General features: G+C 35.8%; 1 protein-coding gene and 1 long non-coding RNA gene across 7 annotated transcripts in view; one reads left to right on the forward strand and one right to left on the reverse strand.

Annotated features, from left to right (window-relative positions):
* LOC148219874 (uncharacterized) overlaps positions 1 to 25,130 on the forward strand; it is a 99,608-nt gene that overhangs the window by 33,710 nt on the left and 40,768 nt on the right. The window lies entirely within an intron of this gene.
* The window catches only part of RNF180 (ring finger protein 180), a 107,998-nt gene that overhangs the window by 29,795 nt on the left and 53,073 nt on the right, over positions 1 to 25,130 (reverse strand). For 4 of the 6 annotated variants that reach the window (XM_088156087.1, XM_088156088.1, XM_014881822.2 and 1 more), the window contains 2 exons: positions 21,849 to 21,974; positions 2,637 to 5,755 (listed from right to left, as the gene is read on the reverse strand). In XM_088156087.1, the coding sequence (XP_088012213.1) occupies positions 5,553 to 5,755; positions 21,849 to 21,974 (329 nt within the window). In that variant the 3' untranslated portion in view covers positions 2,637 to 5,552. Of the gene's footprint in view, positions 1 to 2,636; positions 5,756 to 21,848; positions 21,975 to 25,130 lie in introns of those variants that run through there. The other 2 variants (XM_088156085.1, XM_088156086.1) reach the window with 2 other exon arrangements.

A 25,130-nucleotide genomic window follows, 5' to 3' on the forward strand; every position in this document is an offset into this window, starting at 1 on the left:
CTTATTTAGTACATTTTCTTCAGTGTTCATCAGAGATGAAGTTTGTCATGTAGGATTTCTCAGTAATAAAATAACTGCAGTGAAACCAAAATATGGGATTATACATACCCTCAGTCTTCTTTTAGGGACATTTTTAAACAATAAAAAAAACTGTAAAGATACAAGTGATCAAGTTAAAAGTTAGATGTCCTCAATTATACATTCTTATATTTTATGGTTAAACTTCCAGAGTGTAATGGCAGAAAGTACTTTCAAATAGGTCTACATTTTCTGCCTTACTGAAAATGTAGAAATATTTCAACCAAAGAAGATGTTTGAAAATCTTGAAAATTATGAAGAAAAATAAAAATATTATTATTAAGTTATTTTTAACTAATTAATTTTATTAATCTAATACAAGGAAGCACTGCTGTCTCATTTCCAACTGGAAGTCTGCCAGGACCCCCTGGTTCTCTTCTGTAGAGCTGCTTTCTAACTGGGTGACCCCCTGCATGGGGACTCTTATTGAACAATATGATGTTCCTGCCAGCCCATTTCTCTAGCTAGTCGAAGTTCTACTGGACATCAGCACAACCCTCTGGTATCCACTTCTTCCTATTTTGTCCTCTGTAGCTTGCTGAGGGTATGCTCTGCCATAAAATCCAGATCATTAATGAAGATGATGAAAAGGACAGGACCCAAGTTTGTTCTCTGGGATACACCACTAGCTACTTGCCTCCAGGTAGACTTTGTGCCACTAATCAGCACTATGAGCTTGGCTGTTCAGCCAGTTTTAAATCCACCTCACAGTTTGTTAAGGATCCTATTACTGACAGAAGCCTTGGCCTGAACTAGAGGTGCAAATGAGACCATATGCCAAAGTCAATGGTACGGATTTTATTTAACAATAAAATGAGAGTGAAAGAGAGAGGGAGAGAGAAGGCAAGTGAAAAGAAAAAGAGAGAGCAAGAGAGATAAAACAGAAGATAGTCATCACCTATGGATCCAGCAGTGTCCTTTTGGTCCTTCTTTACCCAGGTTGTCTTGGTGGCAGGGGTTCTGAGGTAATTCAAAACTTTTCAGTATTTATACATTTTTGTAAGCAAAGGAATTAATAGTCATTGGCTACACAGTTCTCTTATTCTATTGGTTAAATGATTCCCTCACTTCTAATTAATTCCATGCTCAGTCTTCCTCTGGGTTGTGAGTTGGTGGCTGCAATCTCTGCCTGCCAGAATTATCTTTTACTGAGCTGACTTCAGCACTGTGTGCTGAGATAAAGTTAAACAATAGTACCACTTTTTTCTTGTCTCAAGTATTCCTCATGGTGTCTTAATTCCAAGTTTCAGGTATCTGTTTTTGGGGGAGGGGGGCTGTGGTAGTTGCAGATGCCAGTTGTCCCATAATCTGCTGATCAGGATCTTTGTTTGATCAGTGATAAACCTATGAGCAGCAGCTTCTTTACACACTTTGTCATGGTGTGAATTTTTGTCTGTATTACCCAGGATGTGCGAGCTAGACCTTGCAGGCTTGGAGTTAGGCCATCCTGCCACTCCATTCTATCCTTTTCTCATGGCAGTCTTTCTGTGGTAACTGTGTTTGAGACAGAAAACTGTGATCTTTAAGTCATTATACTATTACTGTCTGTCTTAGAACTTTCTGCCAAATGAAAGGCATCTCTAAGGATAGCTTGGTGTGTTGCTCCAGATCCAGAGCAATCCAAAGCATCCTTCCTCACAGCCTCTATCTGGGTATGATGCTGTGCCAGCAGATGCTCTTGATGTCCTACCTTTCTTTTCTGTTAATCTGTGACCTGGAATTCCCCAGAGGAGAGTGTGCATCTCATAGTTACAATGTTGTGATTGCAAAGAATAAAAGATGCTGAAAACACATCCACGAAAGCAGCATCACACCATGAAGACAGTTACTTGTCAGGTGATCGCTACAATAGCTGATTTTACTCCCAGACTTTCATGTTATCAGCAATAATTTTCTCTAAAAATGAGAAAACACACCTAAACTCTAGTTCTTCCTTCTTTTCCATCTTAGTACCACTGAGGCTGTTGTTGACATGTGATAAAAACATGAGGTGTGTATGTAGAATACTAGAAAAAGCTTAACTTGGATCTGAGTTTCTGTAGGCAGGCACAAGCCATGAAAGACTTGTGCTGCAGCAGCTGCTCCCTCAGCAGCTCTTGTTTGGGAGATTTTTCTTTGAACTGTCTCATGAGAGAAGCAAGATGACTGAATCTTTGGCAGGTAGGGGAGCTACAAACATACCCACTGCTGGACAAAAAAATCTCACACAATTCTGAGTAGGCATGAAGTTCCTTTGCCTGTAAAAGTGAAACCTAAGTCTTGTCCTGGATTTCTGCTGTCTTCAACAGCTTAAAGGTCTTGACTAACAGCACCAGTACTGAGAATTCTTTATTGTCAGAATGTGTTAAGGTCCAGACCATGCCCCAAGATGATTTCTGACAAAAGCTGCCTGGAAAGTACTGAAAGAAATAAAAGGCTGCTAATATAAAAAGAGTTAATCCCAGTAGTGAAAAATTCAGCCAACCTTTGTGGCACCCCAAGCAGAAGCAAAAGAGATATCAAAGAAGACAATGAATGAAAAAAAAAGAATTACACAAAGCAAAAACTAGTGAAATAACTGCAAAATATTAAAAACAACTCAAATTTTATTGTAAACATTTTAATACTATGATAGTTAAGAAATACAAGCTTGCTTATCAGGATCAATATAACCAGTAAGTAGCCTACAGAGGACCTGCTCTTGCTCCAAGAGATATTAACAGCATTTACAGCAGACTTCAAGGAAAACCAAATTTCAGCCTCTGACTTGTTACTGCATTTTTACAAAAGTATGTATCTCAAAAAACCCCACTATATGACCAAAAATGTGCATCTCCACTCTATAGCTTTTTAGGTGTTTTCCTATGGAGTGTCTCTCAGAGTTGGAGTAGTCTTCATTATGTACACGTCCAATAATTTAAAAATAGTCTTCCTCTGGAATTAATAGCAACCCATATACAGTAAAACAATATTGCTCAAGAAACAGTTTAGGCCTTGAAGAAAGGTAGAGCTAAACAATTAGAAATGTCTTGCAGAATTGTGAGACCTGCTAACTTTAGATAAATGTAGCCACTCTCAGTCATCAATTCTTGTCGAAAATGTACAAAAGAGGCCAATATTAGATTGGAGTTTTACTCTTCTTTGTGGCCCTTTTTCAAATAAAACCATGGTAACATGCTATTAAAAATGATGTAACTTTTTCTTATATAACTAGTTAGCTTCTGTACTACTTGTCTCAATATATTTTTGAATATTTACTGAAGGATATTGCTTTATCAGACATCCTGGTTAAAAAAAATTAAATAACATTATTACTAGAATTTTAGACTGTCATAATTTTTCATGACTTTTTTTTATTTTAGATTTTTTTGAGATCAAATGGTAGAAGCAAATTGGTCTTAAGAGGTGAGTTGGTCCCTCTCTTTTCTGACATATGAGCAGTAATTTCATAAGTTTAGAGAGGCAAACAAAAATTGCAGTTAGAATGCCAGTCCTGGCATATATGAGAGAATTGTTTAAAGTTACAGATAATATTTTAGCATATACACCCACACATCTGTATGTAGCCAAACACGAGCCTATGACTTACACCCCCTAGCTTTTAAAATACTTCCATCAAATGTTTTATTACAGTCTTAAAGCTTTTAAAACATTATGCTTAATGCCATTAATAATAGAGCTAGTCACTTTCAGGCAGAGACAAAGTAACTAAGTAGATTATTATCATTACACAAATGCATTTTTGTCAAAACCATGACTATGTGGTGATGATGAATTTCAGTTCTTATATCTCTTTAAATTTGCATATATTAAAAAAGATGGCAAAGATTAATTAGTCAAATCAATGTAATTATACTCGTAATTTTTAATTCTACTCATATGTTCTTGAAAAGATTGTTTTATGCAGTCTGTAAGAAAACTTAATATTAGTAGTTGATTTACTGCTGCTTTTCAGATTAGGTGAAAGTTTCTGGTCCTGATTCCTTCATAGCCTGTAAGACACTGACCAAGCTGGAGCTGCTCCAGTAAAGGAATATAAGCTCATGCTTAAAAAACTCTGATTTCATTCCATCACATTTGGCAGATGGCACCTTCCACAACACATTTCTCCTTGTTCTCTGCTAGAACAGGGGAGTACACCACCTACTGAAAAACCACAGGTCTCCCACACAAATTCTGATACTAGAGGGACAATATACCTACACTCACATGCTTTTCTAGATGAAAGTACAGTGTACTTTGAAGAGTCATGCCACTAGAAATAAAAACTTCCTTGTACCTTCCTGAAAAGTAAAGCCCTAAACTACCTTGTGCCATTCTTCAGCACCTGATTCCCACATTTGTTTCTAGTATCTTTTACTGTAATTTAATAGATGCTCTTTCACTTCAAAATATTGTGTAAAGCAGCAAGTCTGGAATGATTGTTGATTTGGGTGCAGTTTGATACGGTAACTCATCAATCTATATATAGAATAACTATAAAGTGCTTTAGAATCATTTCACAAGAAAGGAGCAAATAAATACTGTGCCCTCTTATGTACTCTCCCCCGAGACATAAAGTCCTGGAGAGCTCACATTTAAAAGTATCCTCAATGATTACAGCAATTTAATACTGATACTGATTTCTTACACTGGAGAATGCTTCTGTCTCCAGTTTTTATTTGGGTCAGTGTCTCAGCATCATAGCTGGAAGGCCTGCTGCTTGCCCTCCAGCAGCTGTCTTGCTAGATCCAAACACACTCATCTGAATGGGTAAAAAAGGTACAGTGCTGCACTGGCAATCTACACAAAAATGGTCCTCTTATTGTGCATAACTTGTGGTTGTTAGTTGATTCCTTTTGATTCCTATTTGCTGAAAAGATTAACTGTCAGCACACTGCAGTACAATTTTTCTTTTTGGTTAATAGGCTCAAAATATCCACAGTGGAATGCTGACAGGTCTATCAGTTGTCAAAATTTCCCAGGATTTGGATCATGCCACTGAAATATGATTAATGTCTATATAATGCATAGTACAGCATTGCTCCTGCTCCCAAAAGGTCTGAGTAAAAATGGGAAGCATCTTTACTGCTTTTATGTATGAGGAATTGAAGCACCAATGAGTGAGCAAAGTGTGTCAACACAGAGTTAAACCCCTACATGACTCTGTAGATGACATTCTTTTGTAGTATGCAGACATCCCCTAAAACCTGGGAGTACTTCTACAGAGTAATAATTTTATAAATTAGGGGTAAATTCTTTTCCTATCAAAATCTCCCAAAAGGCAGAACTCCCACTGAATGAAGTATGATGTGGATTTCACATTACATTTGTAACCAAACTCAAGTACTTTGCCACATATAGCAGAAGTATCAAACAGCTTCACAGCATGCTTGATGCAGTCTATTCCAATTCTGAATGATAAAAATGCAGTATCTTACCTTTTTCAATATTTATCTATTCACAATTTTTTGGTTCACATGACTGTCATGTTCCTAAACTGTTATTTCTACAGCCTAAAGAGGGAAAAAGAAATAACAAAGGAAACAGAAAACAATAAATCCTATTATCCAGTTGACTGAATAAATGTAGATGATGACCAAGTCCATATCAAACCGCCATCCACGGCTATCATCCTCAAAGTCCATATAGTCCATCCTGTGAGCAGCATGTGGGAAATGCCTCCTTGTTACAGTATTTGAGTGCCTTCGAAAACCTGCTGAAAAACAGACTAGGCGATAACAACCTTTTTAAAAGGAACCAGATTGACTAGCAAAAAAAAAAAAGTTAACACTCTTTCCTACAGTTATCAAATAGACAAATAGAAGCAGGAAATCTCACACCTCACTGCTATTTCATCACTTTGTTGGACAAGAAGCTATCTGTGGAATTGATTTTGTAACATTTAAAGAGTAACACTGTGTTACTTATAAAGTAACTCTGTGTTCCATGTTCAGAAAATAAAATGTTTGTTTGTTTGGATTTGGAATTCTCTACCATAATAAAGTAATGCTATCTGCTTATGTTATCCAGATCTATGAATACCTTGCATTTGGTGCCTTCTTTCACTGAGTTGGACTCCAATCTAGAAGTGAAAGGCTCCATATACTGTAATGAATCTCTTCAGTAATTAGTTAAGCTGGGTTCCCTAGTTCTACTCATCTGAATTCTTCAGTAATCAAAACATATCCAAATTTGTACATACATAGTTCAACAGCTGAATCACATTTGAATTCCTATTTGTAGAATCTGAGATTCTTTTTCAAAACTGTCTTCTAAATAAATTGTGCTTGCTTTAATATGATGAATAATGCACACCAGGTTAAATTCAATTTTTAAATCACTGTTTGTATACTGATAACACCTTAAAAATATGTAGGCAGATGCAAACAAGTCAAGTGGAAGTAAAAACCCTGTGACTCCAAGATGGCCCGAGTGCAGAGTCCTGCCAAAAGGTCTGTCCTCTTTGTTTCCCAGACTTCTCCATGCAGCAAGAGAGGTACTGTAAAAGCATAGCTCTTCCCTATGTCAAGACGTGAGGTTAGAGAGGAGTCTGTGCAGCTGTGTCAGTAGGCTGTGGCACTAAAAAGAGCCTGGGAACTGTGGTGCAAAGGCAGAAAAGCTGTCCCATTCCGATAAAAGACAGTTGTACTCTAGATTTCTGTTCTGTTTTCATGTAATGAGCAATTTTTATAATGCATTCTGTATTCTTTAATAAGTTCTGACAAGAAAAATACCTTCAGATGTCTGTATCTCCAGCTAGAGTGGAAACAAACCACGTTTCTTAGCTATCTGCAGATGACAGCTGAGAACTGTACAGTTCCTAAAAAACTAAACAGCAACATGGAGTAGGGGTTTGAATTATGAAACAGAAGACTTGAGGAAGCATCCAACGCCTTCTAATGTATTTTCTACTTCTTAAAAAAAAATCTATCATACATGATTTCAGTCCCCGAATGATTTGTGCACAGGCATGTATTTGTGAAAAAATGTATTTTATTTAACTTTCTTGCACATGCCTGTGTTGCTATACTCCAAACAAGAACTTCTACTCAAATCACATGAATATGCATGCACATTGCCAGAAAAGTCTGGCAGACTGTTAGTGGGAACCTGTTACTAGATAACAAAAATAATGTTGTGTGCAAATCACACTTCTTTATGCACCAAATAGTGCAAACCAAAAAGGATTTTCACTACAGCATCAGTAGACACATGTGTTGCACTTTGCAACCTTCTGTTGAAGTACTAGCAAAATACAAAACAAAACTACAAAAAAATTAAAATATTCTCCCTATTTTATAAATTGACCTACTTTTTAGAAAGACTCGAAAATAGAAGGTATTAGATACCTTTTACTCTAAACTGTCCTCAAATGAATAATGTGCAAGCTACAATAACCATTTACATTATAAGTGCTCATGTAAAATTAAATTACATATGAACCAGTGTTCTGAGGTTATCAGACATACCAAAGTACATAATTTTGGCACAGACTCTTCTTTCTGCAGTAGATAAAACAGAGTTATTGAAAGATTGTGAGAAAAAAATTGTAAGTACAGACTGAGACCTTTCCATATGTACTCTTGTATCACCTGGCTGCTTAGTGCTCTAGATCTTTGGAAGCGGTTTTCAGAACAATGTGTTAAAACAGCATTACATGTATGTCTGCATGTTTTTGAACCAGATCTCACGTTGACTCAATTTACTGCACTTTTTGTCCCTTGGTGGAGTAGTTTTGGAGTAAATAAATTGTTTTCCTTTCAGGTAAAACTAGAAACAGAAGATGAGCTCTTAGAGCTCAGAAGTGTTACAGTAATATGCTTCAACCACTAATGGGCATTTAGCCCTTGGGACTGCAAATTGCCTGACATGCAAATGTGGACATCTGACCTCACAACATCAATTTTTGTGCTCTATTATGGCTGATATAATTGCTAATGCAAGAATGCCTGTGAGAGACAGTGAATAATCTTTCCTAAAACATCTTTATGCCATTCATTATTTTACAGACCTCTTGTATCTGTCTTCTCTAATATGCTTTCCAAACAAAAGAACTTCTGAGTTTCCTTTGTATGGAAAAAGCTTCTATACTTCAGACTATCCTTTCCACATTATGCTTCACCCTGCTTTATCTTTCTCTGATATAATGTAATCTAAAATTATATGTAAAATTTGAGTTGTGGGATCACCACAGATCTACACAATGACATAGTATTTTCCATTTTGTTATAATTTTAATAATTCCTGCTTGCCTTTTACTGTGGCTGTGCATTAAACGTTTTCAGAAAATTAATCCCCGTCTTATCCAAATGTCTTTTTTTAAATGACAACAGCTAATTTACAGCACACCACAGTGAATATGATACATTATGGAGATGCATAATGCCTCTGTGGGCACCTACTCCAGCACCTGGCTGTCCTCATACTAAAAGTGTTTTCCTTACCCGCAATCTGAACTTTTCATATCTTAATGCTCATCCTCTTGCCACGCATCACTATGAACAGCTTGTCTGTCCTCTTGGTGGTCTCCTTATAGGTATGATAAGGCTGCCTGGAGATCCTCTCCAAAGCCTCCCCTTCCCCAGACTGAAGACGCCAGTTCCCACAGCCTCCTCTTCCCGGTCAGGTTCTCCAGGCCTCTGAGCATCCCAGTTAAACCCGGGCCGCTCTGCTAACCCTGCTCCAGTCTACTGTCAGCTTCCCCATACAGGAGAGGAAGGCAAAACTGCAGGATTTTAGATGTGGTGTGCCGAGCAGTAGGGGATAAAAGCTTCATCTACAGGTTTTCATACATCATACCCCTGTTCACAAAGCCCAGGATGCTGCTGGCCTTCTTCACTGCCAGGGCACACTTCTAGCTCACACACAGCTTGCTCTCCATCGGGATGCCCAGGCTCTTTACAGAGATCTGTCCCCAGGTTTTCTGTGCCCAACTGCTCTCATTGCCAGGGGCTCTTTCTTCCCAGATGCAGGTCTCAGTATCTGTCCTTGTTAAACTTCAGAGTCCTTCCAGAACATTTCTCCAGCTTGTCTAGGTATCTCTGAATGGTAGCCCTGTGCTGAATGTATCAATCTGTCTTTAACTTTGCTGTTCTCGGCAGGCCTGATGAAAATGTATTCTGTTGCCTCCTCTAGGTCACTGATCAAACGAACTGTTAGCTGTCAAGTTCATATTTACTATCATCACTGAAGTGAATATCACTAATCAATCACTATCAATTTTACCAGCTGTAAATATGTTATTACATTTGACAAATTTCCCAAATCACTTATGAATGTTCTGAACTACACAGGCCACTGTGGCATTCCAACAAGGTCTCAATTTGGCTCGCTATGCACTCTTTCACACTGTATTTTCCATCTCCTACTTAGGTCTGTCTTTTTTTTTTAGGTGCCTGGAAAAAGGGTCTTTGTCTGATGAAGCACCTGCATTTCTCCAACTTCTTATTCTCTCTGAATAGCAGCCCCACCACTGAGTCTGACAATTTGTTGTCACCTGCAGACTTGATGACAGCATGGAAGAAAATAAAATTTCCAAGTATTCTATAATTTTTCAAGTATACAGGTTGCTTTCATGCTTTCACAAATTAGGTATAATCCCAAACTTTTTGCATAAATACCAGCTTTCTCCCATATGCACATCAAGAGGCATTATATTCTGGTTATGCTAACGTAATAGCTAAATTGCAAAATTTGCTAGTTAAAATGAGCTGTGAGATTTGTATTTCCAAGAAAGAAAAATCATATATTGCCAAAGAGGTTTATGAGAGAATAGCACTTATTCTGTGTGAATGACTGCAGGCATATCCCATTGACTTCTTGTGCCCCAAACTCTAACTCAGTCTTAAGCTCTCCAGTGAAACTCAAGTTCCCAAAGTATCCAGTTCCTTCCCCAAACCAAGGCCATTCAATGCAATCACCATGCTTCCCAGATCCAGAGATCCACTTCTTCTGTATGAAAAGCTTGAACCTCACCACCCTCTTGCTTCAGTATTTCAGTTCCACACACCTGTTTTCTCAGATTTTTTTTACTAGAGAGAGACATATCAAATTACAAACTCTTCTTTCTCCAGGATGCACACCAGAACCTTCAGCTTTCCTATGTTAAAACTTCTACTATCACCTTCAAAGGCCTTTTCCACAGAAAAATAATCTTTCCAAACCTCCCTCACTATCCTGCACTTGCCTTCCTCTTGCTTTCTCTGTGCACTCTGCATATTTCTTTGCTCTTGCCCTTCTGATTTCACTGCAGGCTCCCACTGGCTGCCAGCACCTTACATTCATAACTAAACTTACATGATAGCTGAAACATCTCTCCTTTTCTTTTCCATCCCCAAAATCCAAGTCCTACTTTCTGATAGCTGTTGGGCTTTAGAAAACCTGGATGTAAAATGTACTTAAGGTGTAAAAATGTACTTTCCTTTCCTGAAATAATTTTTACATTCATTATCTTGTCTTCTTACCAGTTATAGACTTTTGCTGGGCTTTTGGTTTAAGTGTTGAATTCTATCACAGTCTCAGAGAGGTAAATCGTGTTTAAGCAGTAATTTGTGCATGCTTAAAATGTGATTTACTGAAGCCATATGATACAGTGCATATGATACAGATGCCCTCTGCACATGAACAAAGCAGTTGCATGTAGGCAATTTAGTGAAGAACACGGAGTAACTGCTTTTTAGAGGTGTCAAGGAACCCTGTCTAAAAGAGTCTAGATAAGCAACCGGTTACTGTGAAAATCTGAAAAAGCCATGTCCTGAAGCCTTTCATATGGGACACAAGACTTGATTCCACAAGGAACACTCCTTTCCAAAAGGCAGAGATGGGGACCACTGTTACAGCCAGATGTCTGTTTTGTGACTTTCATAAGGCATTTAACATGAAAAGAAGAACAACATGTTACAGACAAAAGTATGCAGGAATCCTAAAATGTAGAACTGTCTCTGATGTACATTTCATTTGTCTAAACAAAAAGCTTGTAAAAACTTCAATCCTACAGAATCAAGCACCAGGCAAACAATGGTTCTTGCTGTCTGGTATAAGCAAAACTATTGGCATTTATGTCTAAGAATAGTCTCTCCTCTCTTAAAACTTTATAAATCCTACATGGATCTTGGAAGTGAATATACCAAAATGAACCAGACATATACAAAATGGAAAGGATAAAAAGCCCCAAACAAAACAATTAATAGAAGTTCCTGTAACAACGACAGTTCTTAAAAATATTTATTTCATACTGCTCTAACTTCCCGTATTATTTTCAAAATTACAAGTACAATATTTTTTGGAAGCTAATCTTAGAGGTTTTCTACAGAGATGTGTAAACAAAATAAACCCAGAATTCAAGGTGATTAACTGAAAATCAACACATAAAAGCCATACTTGAATTTAGCATTTCTTTGGATCATTTATGGCCAATCCCTTAAATTAACTGTAAATTGCATTCCATCAAAATTTCAATTATTTTCACTTGACAAAGAGATTTGACAGTTTTGGTCTGGAAATAAATAAAAGATCATTTTCCATTCAAATACAGCTTGTCAGATTTCAGTGAGAAATTTATTTATAAGTGAATTTTTTTGCACATTCCTACTATTAGTTTGAATTCAAAGAAAAAATATCTCTTTACCAGTTAACAATGATGTTCAGAATACTAAGCAAATAAAGAAATAAAAAGTCTGGAGGCAGTTACCTTTTGCTATTTTATAGCTAAATAAATCAGCTTTTACTGAATAAAATATGAACCCATGAAGTTAGTTTGTATATTGTAACAAATGGCAGATTGTTGGAAAATAAAATAAGGAAGTTTAAAAATTAATGCCAAAATCCATAAAGCCACGTTAAATGCATGCATACACATTTTACATTGGCTATTCTGCATAACTAGAAATCTCACTCATTTATTAAATAAGAAATATATTTACCAAATTTATGAGAATTATTCAATAACAACTATGTTCAGTCCCTCTCACAAATTCAAAGAAAAAGTAGAAAAATCCATAATTTCTGTTTTGGTCTGCTTATTTTCCTGAAAATAAAGGAATCAAGAAACGAGAGGCAGGGCATAATGACTTTAGAAAACAAGCTCATATTATCACAGAAAACATAATCATCAGTGAATATTCTATAGTTATCAATACTCACAAATAGAAGCCACTTGGCTAGCTTAACTGCTAGGATACATACTAAAATGGGAGTAATTAATCCACATGTCACAGTGTAAAAGTCACTTGCCTTTGGAAGACTTGAAGGAATTTTGGAAGATACTCAGCAAGCAGATTTTTTTTTAAAGTAACTAAGTGTTTGCTTTTTCTTTCTTCCCCTAAACCATATAACAAAAAGTATTATCCAAACAGTCAGGATATTAGGTAGCAGCTGAGGACTATATCAAGGAATGAAGCTGCATAGTCTTATGCATGTCATAGTGATCTAAATGCATAGGTTGCATACATTCTAGACCATAAAATGTCTTCCTTTGATTTTAAAGGTAAGACTTGTACATGTATATTGATAACATACAAGTTACAGTTATGGTAATTTTCATACATTTGCTTTTAAGACACTTTTGTTCACATTTCCTTGTAAATAAATTGTATCTTAACAGCGAATTTAACTTGTGGACAACTTCTCTCTTTGCCATGACAATGCAGACAGTGAAAAACAGAATTTCAAACAGCAGCTTGAAGTATTTAATTTTCTGTGGTGTATGCATCAATAATCTAAATGAAAAAATAAAAAGTATTCAGGACATTCTAAATCAAGGAGTTTTCATCTTATTTTTAATTTACTTTCTGTTTCTCTTCTGCTCTCTATCTAACTGCTTACTCATCATCATCATTAATCTCTCTCCTGCTGTTCCTACATTTTACCACTGAAAATTTCTGTATATCATGTTGTATTTGTCATCTTCCCAGATGACCAAATACTGTATTTCAGCTGCCAGCAACTCTTGCTAAGTTATCATCAGAGAAGTCTTCACCTGTTTTGTGTCACATTGCTGTAATGGCATCAGCTCCCTCTAGTTTCGTTCTTTCCTCCCTTTAGTACTTATATCCCTTTAGGCTCTTTTTTACAGACTGCTACCTCACAATATATAGAGAGACAAATGCTATTGTATTTATAGGTACACTTACTATATAATAAGAGATGACTGAAAAAGTATAGAATAACAACAAAAAAAAAGGTCATATTGTTTCTTGTCTTTACTATGAATGCTACTTGGCTTTCTACTTAATTATCTCTAGGTTCTTATTTTGTGATCTGCACAATAGCTGTATTGTGTCAAAACACAGTATTTAATACTAATGATGATTTAACAAAAACTTTGCAGAGTTTTGTAACTCCTGTTACAACCCTTCAGTGCTTCAGGCTTCAATGTTTCAAGCCAATGTTAATGAAAACAATAGATAATAGTAATGCAAATACTTCCTTAAAAATAAATTAACGAATATGCCCTACTTCTCTTAAGACAGGGACAGCGTCAGCAGAGATCAGAGGGAATACATATTATAGGCGTGCCTCACCACACCCCTCTGTAAGACAAGGTTCTGTGCATTTATGCAAAACATTTAGTTTATTTGCAAATCTGACATCATGACTCCCTTAATTTCTCTCGAGAAACTGGTGAACGACCTATCTTGGAGCCATGCCACTGTCTTTAAAAAAAGGCATGCTCAGCTTTAGTTAATGTCAATGCCCAAAATTCCTATTTCCCATCTGAGCAAACAAAAGAAATATTGCTCCAGATAATGAAAAATCCAAAGTACAAGATTATATCTTTAGAAAGCTGGCACAATTTTTCTGAACTGAAAGTTTTCTCATGGCTGGCACAGTTTTTCTGAACTGAAAGTTTTCTCATGCTGGCAGTACTTACCCAGTTTTTAGGAAGTTAGCCAAGACTTCTGTCTAAAAAGCCTTCATAGATGTTCAACAGAAAATTAAAAATAAATTTTCATAAAGCAGGGTTATTAAAAAGTTAAGCAAGAAGCTATTTGAAATAAAAAGAAAATTACTATGAACTGTTAAAATTTCCTTCCTTTAACCCTTGATTAGATGTGTAATGGTTTTAATCTCTAATTTTTTCTGATGCCATCAAACATTGAACTTTATCTACTCCATGAGTATACTCACCAAAGCTTCTGAATTTACTCTGCTGTTTGCACATCTCTGGCTTCTTTGAGAAGGTATGCCTAGTCCAGCTCTGAACTAATTAAAACATGATTATTTATTCTTGCTTATTGTTCTCACACATCACCTTGAGTGCTGTCATGGTTCCTCTTTTGTCCTTCATCAAATTAAAATGGTGTCTTTTGTTTTCACTTTAAAGGGTCTCCACAACTCTATTGCCTAAAAAATGTTGCCTAACTTTTTATGATTATGCTGTGCAAGCACCATATTCTTCCATAAATCTTGTCAGGTTTCTGTCCAATAAAAAATGCTTCAGGATCAAAGTGAACTTGTGTTTATGTCCAAATTTGGGATGGGCACAGAGCTATCTGTCACTAGTACAGGTGTATGAAGTAGTAATGTTAGGCAGGAAGAACACTGTACATGGCTGTCCTGCTTTCTTCCCTATCAGCTCATTGACAGTGATGAAGCCAGCTGATACAGCTACCATCTATTATTAATCAAATTATTCTTTTTATAGCAAACAGGGTTTCTGTGAGGTATCAAATCAACTGACTAAACACCAGGCAAACTTAACTTCTGAATTAAGATGTATTTACACCAGCAGAGTTGAAATTCTTTAGTGGCTGCATGAGTACAACCTGCTCTCCTAGGCAGTGCATTTCAGTGCTGGGGAAGAATGCATGACATAAAATTTAACATAACTAAACATAATAGTTAACAGCTAATTAAGAATATAATATAACAATTTTTTCCCTATTCCCTATTCTTCTTGGCATAGTTGGCAAGCATTATTCCCCACTTCCACTAAAATACATGAAAAATACTTGCTAATACCTGTCATTGGTGAAGAAAAAAGGCATCTTTTCTTCTACTTGCTCACAGAGACCAATCCGAACCTGAACTAATCACAGCAGAATTTTACATAAAACTTAAATATTAAAACCAAGAGATACTTTATGCTCTGAACAAATTCTGGAATGAAAGACTACCACTTCAAAACACTAGTAATTTAGTTTACCTAATGTGGTTAAACTAAGATTATGTATTGTTTTCAATTGTCTCTAGAGAGCAAATAGTAAATATTTATGTGATCTTATTTAATAAATAAATAAAATAAAATCCTTTTGTGATGGCTTAAATAAAATTGTAAAGGAAGACACTATTTTATCAACTGTAAAACAGTGTCTTATAAAGCAGGCATTCTGAGTAGTCTAAAGGCCTTCCTACCCTATCATTCCTTCTCTGACAAGTCAAACTATGAGGAATTGGTTGGGATTAAAAAAAAACCAACAGGGCAAGGTTATTGCAATACTCTTCCCTCTCAGTCCCAGGGACTTGCATTTCCAGGATCTCTGCAGACAAATGTGGTATCTTTGAGTTTAACAGGAATAAGAATCTATCATTATTTGAACTCATGCTCTGGAGTAATGATAATTTTATTTAGTATCTTTTAGTCCTTTTGCAGCGTTCTAGCTCTTTTATTACGAGACAGTGAATAACAGCAGCAGGTATACTTCTGTCAGCCTTTCGTGATCTTAATTACTGCAATCATCCCCCCTCTTTTAGTAATCTCTTTCTTTGAGTGAAGCATTCTAGTCTATTTACATATTCCTCATCAGGAAACAATTTAAAACGGACTTTCTCTATTCTCTTGTCTGTACCCTTCACTCTAACTTGTTTTGTGATCAAAGTAAAACAGTGTAAATGCTGCTGAAGAATACTAGGTACCAAGACAGTCTCCTGCCACTGTTACACTTGGTTTTAATTTTTATTATCCAAAAATATTTCAGTACTTTAAGCAAATGTTACATCTTCATATCTTGCAAAAAATATACTGGACAATACAAACTGTAATATAGACCCATATAGGACCCATATGATAACTCTTCAGTGAGAAATATTTATAATATATTTCTATTCTTTGTTTGGTATCTTTTAACTGGCTATTAATGTTTCAAAGGACTTTCCCTCTTATCCTGAACACAGCTGTATTTTATCAAACATCTTTAGAAAAGGACCTTCTTAAAAGCTTTTAGGAAGTATAAGCTGCAGAGTCAAAACCATGAAACCTCTTACTCCTCTACAAGTTCACTTGGGTGTCTCTGGTACAGGTGTGAGACCATAGCTTTCATGAGAGGTCCAGGATGTTCTTAGTTTGTCTCACTGACCAATATGAACACTTGGTTGCCTAAGCACAACTAAAGATACCAATCTAACATGCATTCAGGGACATGTCAAATGGGGAAAGGCTCCAGTATGCTTGCCATGGCTATTCTATAACAATCCTTGGTGTTGCATAATTACAGCTATCAATATTCCTGGTACACCACTCTTACAATATCATGGTTAAATGGAAACAAAAAATCCTGACACATACAAATTAGATAGAATTTCATTCCCTTCAGTGTGCTGACGAACCAATAGAGGCTAATCAGCAACCATAATTTCTGAGCAGTAAATTACTCTCCTACACTGGCCAGTGCTGGAGGCGGTCTTTAGGACTGGTAAAAGGTTACAGAACACCCTTTTCAATAAGAATGTGGCTCTGAAGGAGTCCCTAAAGAACAGCTTCTGCAAAACAGCTTAAAGATAAACAAGGCTATTGATTCACAATGTTTTGTACTAACAATGTTGGCAAAATAACAGGGAAGGAAGTGGCAGCCCTGAAGCTGAAGCTTAAGACATCTCTGTGGCAATGACCTTTTTATTTCAAACTTCCTCTTCCATTTTCTTTTCCTTTCAGATTGACTTCTGCTTGGCAAGGTGCAGAAGGAGAGACATAATGGCAGGTTCAAGCATAACTGTTCCATGGGACCCAAGGGGGACTCTGGAATCAAGAAATCAGTCTTGCATTTTTTACCAGCAGGAGCTGAAAGAACTTAAGGGCAAGGAAAATGGGTGCAAGAGTTAGGGTCCAAGTGCTAACAAATCAGCAAAATGACAAAGTTGCCATCAGTGGAGCTGACCTAAGACATTCAACCAGCAGGCTTGGATTCTGTCTTTTCTGTATTAGTGTACTATAAGCCTAACAGATACTTGAGACAACACTTTCCAGTGAAGTGTCTCTTTTTTAGGCAGAAAATGTGCTTTCTGCAAAGACTGCAGATTGCAAATGCATTTAGTGAGAAATACATGTGTACAAATTAACTTTTTGTGGTTTCACAAGCTCTACTGAAGAACCTTATGAGGAGAGACAGAGAGCTGGGCCTGTTTAGTCTAGAGAAGAGAAGATTGAGAGAGGGTCTCATCAATGCACATAAACAGCTCAGAGGTGGGTGCCCACAAGATGATGCCAGACTGTTCAGTGGCGTCCAGAGCCTGGGAAAGGAGCAATGACCATAAACTAAAATACAAGAAATTCCATCTCAACATGAGGAAGAACTTTATGTTGAGGGTGGCAGAGCACTGGAGCAGGCTGCTCAGGGGGATTGTACTCTCCCTCTCCAGAGACATTCAAAACCCACCTGGATGAGTTCCTGTGTCACCTGCTCTGGGTGACCTGATGGGATGGAATAGTAGAGTTTGAGAAAAATACTTCAAAATAAGGATTATTCTGGGAGCCTTCTGCCAGCATTACTCTTTATAGCAAAAATTAAATGCTGCACCTTCTATTTTCAGTAACACTTCTCTTGTTTTCTTCTCAGTAGATCACAGTACCTGAACTTGAAAAAAAACCTTTTTTTGGTTCTTTTAAACACGAAATTATGAACTTAAAACCTGTAAATTTTCTGTTTTTAACATCCTGTCTTTGTTGCCTATCAAATTGAAATTAGGACAACAAGAATCTTGAATCAAGAAAGTAAATTTTAGTATTGTACCCCTATTTTAAAGACAGAGATATAAAGAAACATACCAAGACGTATTATTAAAAGCTTTCTCTGAAGGAAATTTTTCACCATTTTCTCTTGAGAATGATTACATAAAAGGACATGGCAGATGTGACCTACTGAGGTGGTGGTAATTTTCACGAAGGTTTAGTAGGCTTGGAGTACACTCTATTGTGCAATACTTGACTGATGCAGAAGTCAATGCTTTTATTAAGTACTTAAAGAGATGAGATCAAGAAAGAATCTGCACAGATTTCATAGTATACAACATTGAGGGGATGTTTTCTAGATTAAACATTTCAAAGTACAGAAATAAATATTCTGTTTTTATCTAGAGTTTCAATTTAATTGCCATATTTTAAATAAAAACATCAGCAACAGTAACAGTTGGAGGCGATTCCTATTAGCCTAGGAATAATTATGATTCCAAATAGCCACCAAGGGCTGTAACTCAGAAGTTTCATTATGCCTTCTCCTGTTCAGAACACCTGCCTCTACTTTTCTTGGGCCATCTCTACAACCTTACTCTATATGCAGGCAGCCAGCATCCACCTACAATGCTACCATCATTATCCTGACTGCTTTATCCTATATCTCTTCAATGTTTTTCTACCTCAGATTTATGCAAAAGCTTTTGAAAAAACACTTGTATGCCCAGGGTACTAAATGTCTCAGTCATTTTTAATTTCTGCACTTGATTACACCAAAATCACTGTCAAATTAAGTATCATATTTGCAATTTAAATTATTCTAATTACTCATTTTAGCCCACATTACTTTTGGAGACTTACCCTTAGTTGGTGAACTTCCTGTGACTGTACAGCACTTACAGAACACAATTCCACCTTAATGGCATACAGAGGCCACACTTAAGTTATTCAACTATGAATATATGATAATAGAATCCAATTGACTGTATTTACTATTTAACTCTCCTGTTCAAACTACACTGTTTATCTGTTTTAAAATCTATTTAAGGAAACCAGTAATTGAGATGTTATTTCTATTGTGCAATTACTTTTTTTTAAAGTTGCCAATACTCAAAAAAATAACTAATATACTATCTTTGTTTGTCTCATTTGAAACAGATATTTTAGGGAAATATTTAAAATTAGCTTGTTAACTTTTCCATGCATTAAAAATCTGAATGGGAAAAGAAGAATTGCTTTCCTTCTTGAATAGAGTTTCCATTTTATCATTGACCTATCATTTACCAAACACAGCATACCATACAGACAGCAACACCGTAAGTAATGTTTATGGAACAAATGGAAATTCTGTTGATTATTTTACTGGAAAAAATGCAGTGCAGCACAAGGACAAACTAATCTGCAGCAATTTTCATCAGTTGAAAGCCCAAAAGTGCTGCAGTGCTGAGGTTTCTTTTGCATAAGAACTGAAAAGCTATCGTTGGTTGTATTATTAAAGATAATTCTACATTCCTCATGGAAAATCTCATATGAAAGAAGACTCACATGTAGATAACCAAATATATTTGGCTTAGTGAATCAGTTCAGGAAAAAAGTAAGGAAAAAGAGGAAGTGCTTGATTTTATCCAGCAGCCCTGCAATGTTCAGAAAGACAAAATTAGTTAAGCTGATAAATTCTGTATATAATCTAGACTTCCTAGCAGCCATCCGTCTCTCCTCATATCCCAATCTGATTTTATCTAGCATCTCTAATAAGTGATTTACTGGTTAAGGTTTACTATTTTTGTATCTGTGGTATTAAAATGATATTGTGGAAGAGGTTTTGTCACATTGAAAGCTGGAATCATACAAAAAGAGATTCTAGATTCTCAGTGAACACTGGACCTGCTGGATATGAAGGTGAAAGAGCATATCCATTTCTAACATGGCAACAGAATTTCTTCTTTGATAATGCAGTATTGTATTGCAGTATTTGACAGTGCTTTCCTATATAGAGGTGGTTATTTTCATATTCAAATTTGCAAGATTTCATTGCTTTCTAAGCAGTGTAATCATATCCCTTTTCACTCCAGTCACTCTACTCATGTACCCACCCTATTCTTTCCATTCTTTATATTTGACTTCTGAAATTCTGACATCCTATTAGGCTATTAGATTCTTAATTAAAAGAAAATGAATTTAAGTACCCTTTTTATCCCCTCAGATCTCAGTGGTATCAGGATTTGCATTTGCAATGGAATCTAATATGGTGTCAGAAGACTTTTGCTGCCACTATTCTCAGTATTTTATGCCTGTTAAGTTCCTAGCAGCCTCCTGAGCTAGAGAACACAAGCAATTATGAAAACCAAATATGGAACTTTAGGTGTTCCCAAGTACCATTTAGATATAAGCCCAAATAAACAGTCCAGGAAGAAAATACTATATATTTGCATTTTGAAAGCACACAAACTTGCAGTAGGTTTTTTTGAAATAAAAAGTCTTAAGAGAGACACGGCAGCAACCATTTTATTTAGAAATGCAAACAAAGGTTCAGAGAGCTTTTTGGTTTGTGTGTCTTATTAACTAGATCTAACCATGTCCCCATTTAGTGTGGGACTTTTAGGTTACCCTTTGGAGATACATAATTCCAGCATTCAAAATTACCTTTGTTGAACAATATGGCAGATTTTCAGGTGGCACAATACTGAAACTGTATGACGTCTCTAGATCTTTCTTTTATTTCTAATTATTTATGCTTTGTACAATGCTTAGCATTGTGAAATATATTTATGAAAAGCATAATTCATATAACACTACAAAACATAAAGGAACTATGTCACATAATAGAGATTAAATATTATATATAAAATATATAATATATATTAAAATTAACCGAGCATTAACACCCATACTGCATTAACTCCTGTTAGAGAAAATAAATAGTCCTCTTAGTTTGTCCTGCTAACAGTTTATTCTCTGAGTAGTATCAAAGATAATCTACCAGTCCTCAAACTTCTCAAGTCTGCTATTTTTGACAGCTAGGAACAATTCTTGATATTTTCAGTATCAAATTGTGACCTTATGTGCTATGATTCTATAAGTGAAGTACCAGAATTTATCAAGTTTCACCTTTCAAAGGTCTGGGTAGACTTATAAAGGAATATAAAATAGAAGTCTTGTTTTATTTTTTCACATACTTTTAGAAGCACTCTGTTCTTATAAACAGGAAAATTGTATCTGCTAGCAAGACTCAGCACTATGAAAAGTATTTACAAGTAACTGTAAAAATAAATGTACATGAGGCCTGGTGAAGAAAAGCCATTAGATTGAAAAGAGGGAAATACAGGTAAACAGTGAATCCTGCATTTAGGTGGTCTAACTTAAATGTTGTTCAGTTAATAATCAGTTAATCATGAAAATGTTTATGTAAAGTAGCAACAAGAGGACTAAGCTTTCTTCATACAATAAAGAGAAAATGAAACTAAAACACCTATACCCCTCACTCTATTTCATATGTATTATGTACAGAATAGCATATATTATTCAAAACTTTTTATTTGACTTCTTTCACAAAAGACTGATTCTGATTTTTTTTTGAGAGGTCTTTATTGACCATACTCAGAACCAGTAACGTTTTTCCTAAAGTAATTTTCTTTATTCTACTATGCAGGCAGAAATTTTTCTAAGGAAGAAGCTACATACAATTATCCTGATAATATGCACAGAATTAAAGATTAAAAATTAGATTAAAAGGTACATACAGAATTGTCTTCTTACAGTTTGAAGTTCATCTTTAGATTCATAGCACTGTGTATGAATCACCCACAATCATCTCTACTTTCAGAATCATCCGACTGTTTGCCAATGGCATGTATTAATCAGAGTCTTATTTTCAAATATTACACTTGAGATGGAATGATACTTAGGCAAAAATGTAAAAGCTTACCTTCAAAAACTCTGAATGCTTTCTTGCAGCTTGGTAGAGGCCATTTAGCAGAATTGGATTTTTGAAAATTTTCCTTTACATTCAAATATTCCATAGGGAAAAAAGATCTGGTAGAGTTATTCAGATCTACAATAATTAAGGGGAAAGAATACATACATCAATGATCTAAATAAAGCGGTAATTTACATAAATTTATACAAAATAAAAATGTCATATCTACTGTGTAATCCTTCTTCTGATTATAACATCTAATTTTTTAAAAAATCACATTTACCCAAGTATTTCCATATATAGTAAGAGCAAGTCTTAAACAATCTGTTACTTCAGAAAAAACATCATAAAAGATGATGCCAAGTTCTGGCAAAATTATTTATTTAAGAAATCAGGCTATTTGGAACTTACAAAACTATGATGACCTCTATGAATAAAAATTATATCCATAGAAATGACTGTGTCATTAATGCTCAGTTCATATTGCTTTTTGTTTAACCTCAACACTCAGTAATAGTCAGTAATGCGAAGGAAGAAGAACAGTCTGAAATGCTTTTTAGATTTTAAAAAATACTTTGGATTAACAGGAACTAAGAAAACATTTGTAGGATGATTCACGACACACTGGAGGAGTTGGCATTATGTACTAATCTCAAGGAATCAACATCTTCTCACGGTATAATTTGTGGAAATACCTACATGATTGCAACTCAAAACTGCCAAACTAATCTATCCATAGCAATGCAATGGAAAACAATTTAGAAACAACAATATTTTACTACCACAGAATTGATCTGCTGATAACAAACAAGGTTTCTAGGCTAGTAGTTAAAAGGAAAAACTTCAACCTCCTGGCCATCAAACCCCTGCACAATTTGTGTCCCCAAACCAAGTTGGCTCCAGATAAATAGTAAGAGTAGCTCATACCATAATTTTTTCTGTACCTTCAAAGTAAAAGAAGACATTCACAGGCTCTTTGGGAAGGCTTGTGTTTTAATACTTTATGTGGTCCAATATAATGGAACACACTAATTTAATAATAAATGTGTTATGGAAGGATAAATATTTTTCTCTGGCAAATTTAAGAAAGCTAAGCTTCTTGTGAGCAGACTCCAGAAAGAAGAAAAAAATTCCTTTGGTTCCAGTAGCCTTTTCTGTATAAGAGGAAGACATTAGCAGATTTTAAGTAAAAACCCCATGCTGGTCTGATTCTAAAAATTATCCTTTATTTCACCATATCACAATGCAGGTGGAATGAGGCTACACAATCCATGAAGAGCACAGAATCTTCGAATCCTCTATCTTGTTATGTAAAAATAGAGCTACTGCACATATAAACTGATACCATTGAAGGAAAAAAGGCCTTTTCCTCTACTAAATGTAAAATGAATAAACTGTGTATTTTACACTAGTGTTTCTTAAATTTTTATGAAAGAGCTTTATATGCTACAGAACATTTTTGGATTAAGTAGTATTCAGATTCAGGCTTCTGATGAGACTCTGCTTGCCTCTCACAGCACAGACAGAGAACATTTTAATTTCCTGCTACAGACCATAGAAATCAACACAGTTCTTTCAATTTTATTCAAATTTAAATATTGAAACCTCTGGTGAGGCATCTAATTCCTGTTTTTCAGAAAAGGCAGTGGTGACAAGTCTCAGTGGTTTCCAGAAGGCTGCTTGGCTAGGCTTGCAGTGGAAGATCCCCTCAGGCCTGGCCAGGTCACCTGTCCTTCTGTATGTATGTGTCCCTCTTTCCTTCCTGCCAAGTGCCTGGACCTCCCTTGCACAACCACTACCCTCCATCTGCATTTCTCCAAAGTGGTGGATTTATTGCACATGTGTGTCAGATGTGGCTCTTCTTGCAAACAACAGAAATTAAACTTCATGAATGGAAGTGTAGAAGGTCACTTTTCAGGTAAGTGAAGCATTTAAAAGATACTTGGTAACTCACAATCAGCTCAAAAGCTATTTTCTTAGGTGTATCCTGGGCATGCTATCATTTAATGAGATGTGAGTTCATTCTGATGGGAGAAGAGCTTCTAAGAAAGCCTTTAAGAAAGATGGGAATGCATAGTAAACACCATCAGAGCAACCTATCTGGGCTGCAATTCACGCTTAAGGGATCCTGTAAGAAAGGCTCAGTTGATCAAGGCAACTGGCCAGAGGAATTACCCTCATGAGTCAAATATGGCTTTGTAGCTCCTGGTTAAACACTGTTTTGCTCCATAATTGATGGATAATTGACCTCTTAGCCTTTTATTTTTTACACGTTATATGCATCCTTCTGTTGCAGTTCTGTTTAGTCTGAAAAACTGTACAAGCTAAAAAGTGAACTTCTGAATATATCCAATATATCTGAATATATTGTTTTTCTTTTTGACATATCTTTGTAAAATAAACGCATATATACAAATGGAAAGCTGCAGAAAGCATCCAAACGAATTCAGCGAGGGAAATAAAACATCCCAGCTGCACCATTAGAGAAGGATGTAAAGACTACAAGCAACTTTGCTTTGCTGCCTGCACAAACCTATAGCAGCAGTGACTTTAGAATAACTTTAAAAAGGTTTAATAATTCTTCTGAGTGAAAAAAAAATTATTATGCTCTACATTGCTCTGGCACCATCCATCTTCTTAATGTGCTGATATTACTAATTACTCTAAGGATATGATATCATCATCAACATGCCCTAATTTAATTTAAAAGTTGTTTGGTATGTTATGCACTGGAGAATTTAAAAATATTTTTCTTTATATATATATATATATATATATATATATATAAAATAAAACAAAGCTACATTAGCATACCTATTTTTAATTATATTGCTAAGTCAAGCACATAATGCTATATCCTGAATGGCAATATACAAATAGCTGCAGATTTCTCTCATCTGAAGTTCTTAATACAAAGCATATACTGTTATGGTCCACTATTTATAGTGGACTCTATTCACTTATCTATGACACCATAGTCACATAAACCCTTTCCCTCAAAAAAGCTACATACCTATTTAATACTTAACAGAGTGAGTAATGTTGAAGGGATGTCTTGAGAACAGCCAGTCCAACCTGCTCAAGCAGGGAAAGCTGCACTGGTGCCCAGAACCACATCTGGCTGTGTTTGATGGGTATTCCACAATGTCTCTGACCAGCCAGTTTGACACCCTCACATGAAAAAAAATGTCTTCAGATGGGATCTCATGCATTTCAATTTGTGCCAAATGCTTCTTGTGCTGCAGTGAGCACTGCTCAGAAGAATCTGGCTCCTTCTTCTTCATTCTCTCC

The sequence above is a fragment of the Sturnus vulgaris genome, chromosome Z (genome assembly GCF_052056855.1).
Source record: "Sturnus vulgaris isolate bStuVul1 chromosome Z, bStuVul1.hap1, whole genome shotgun sequence".
Classification (NCBI taxonomy): Eukaryota; Metazoa; Chordata; class Aves; order Passeriformes; family Sturnidae; genus Sturnus; species Sturnus vulgaris.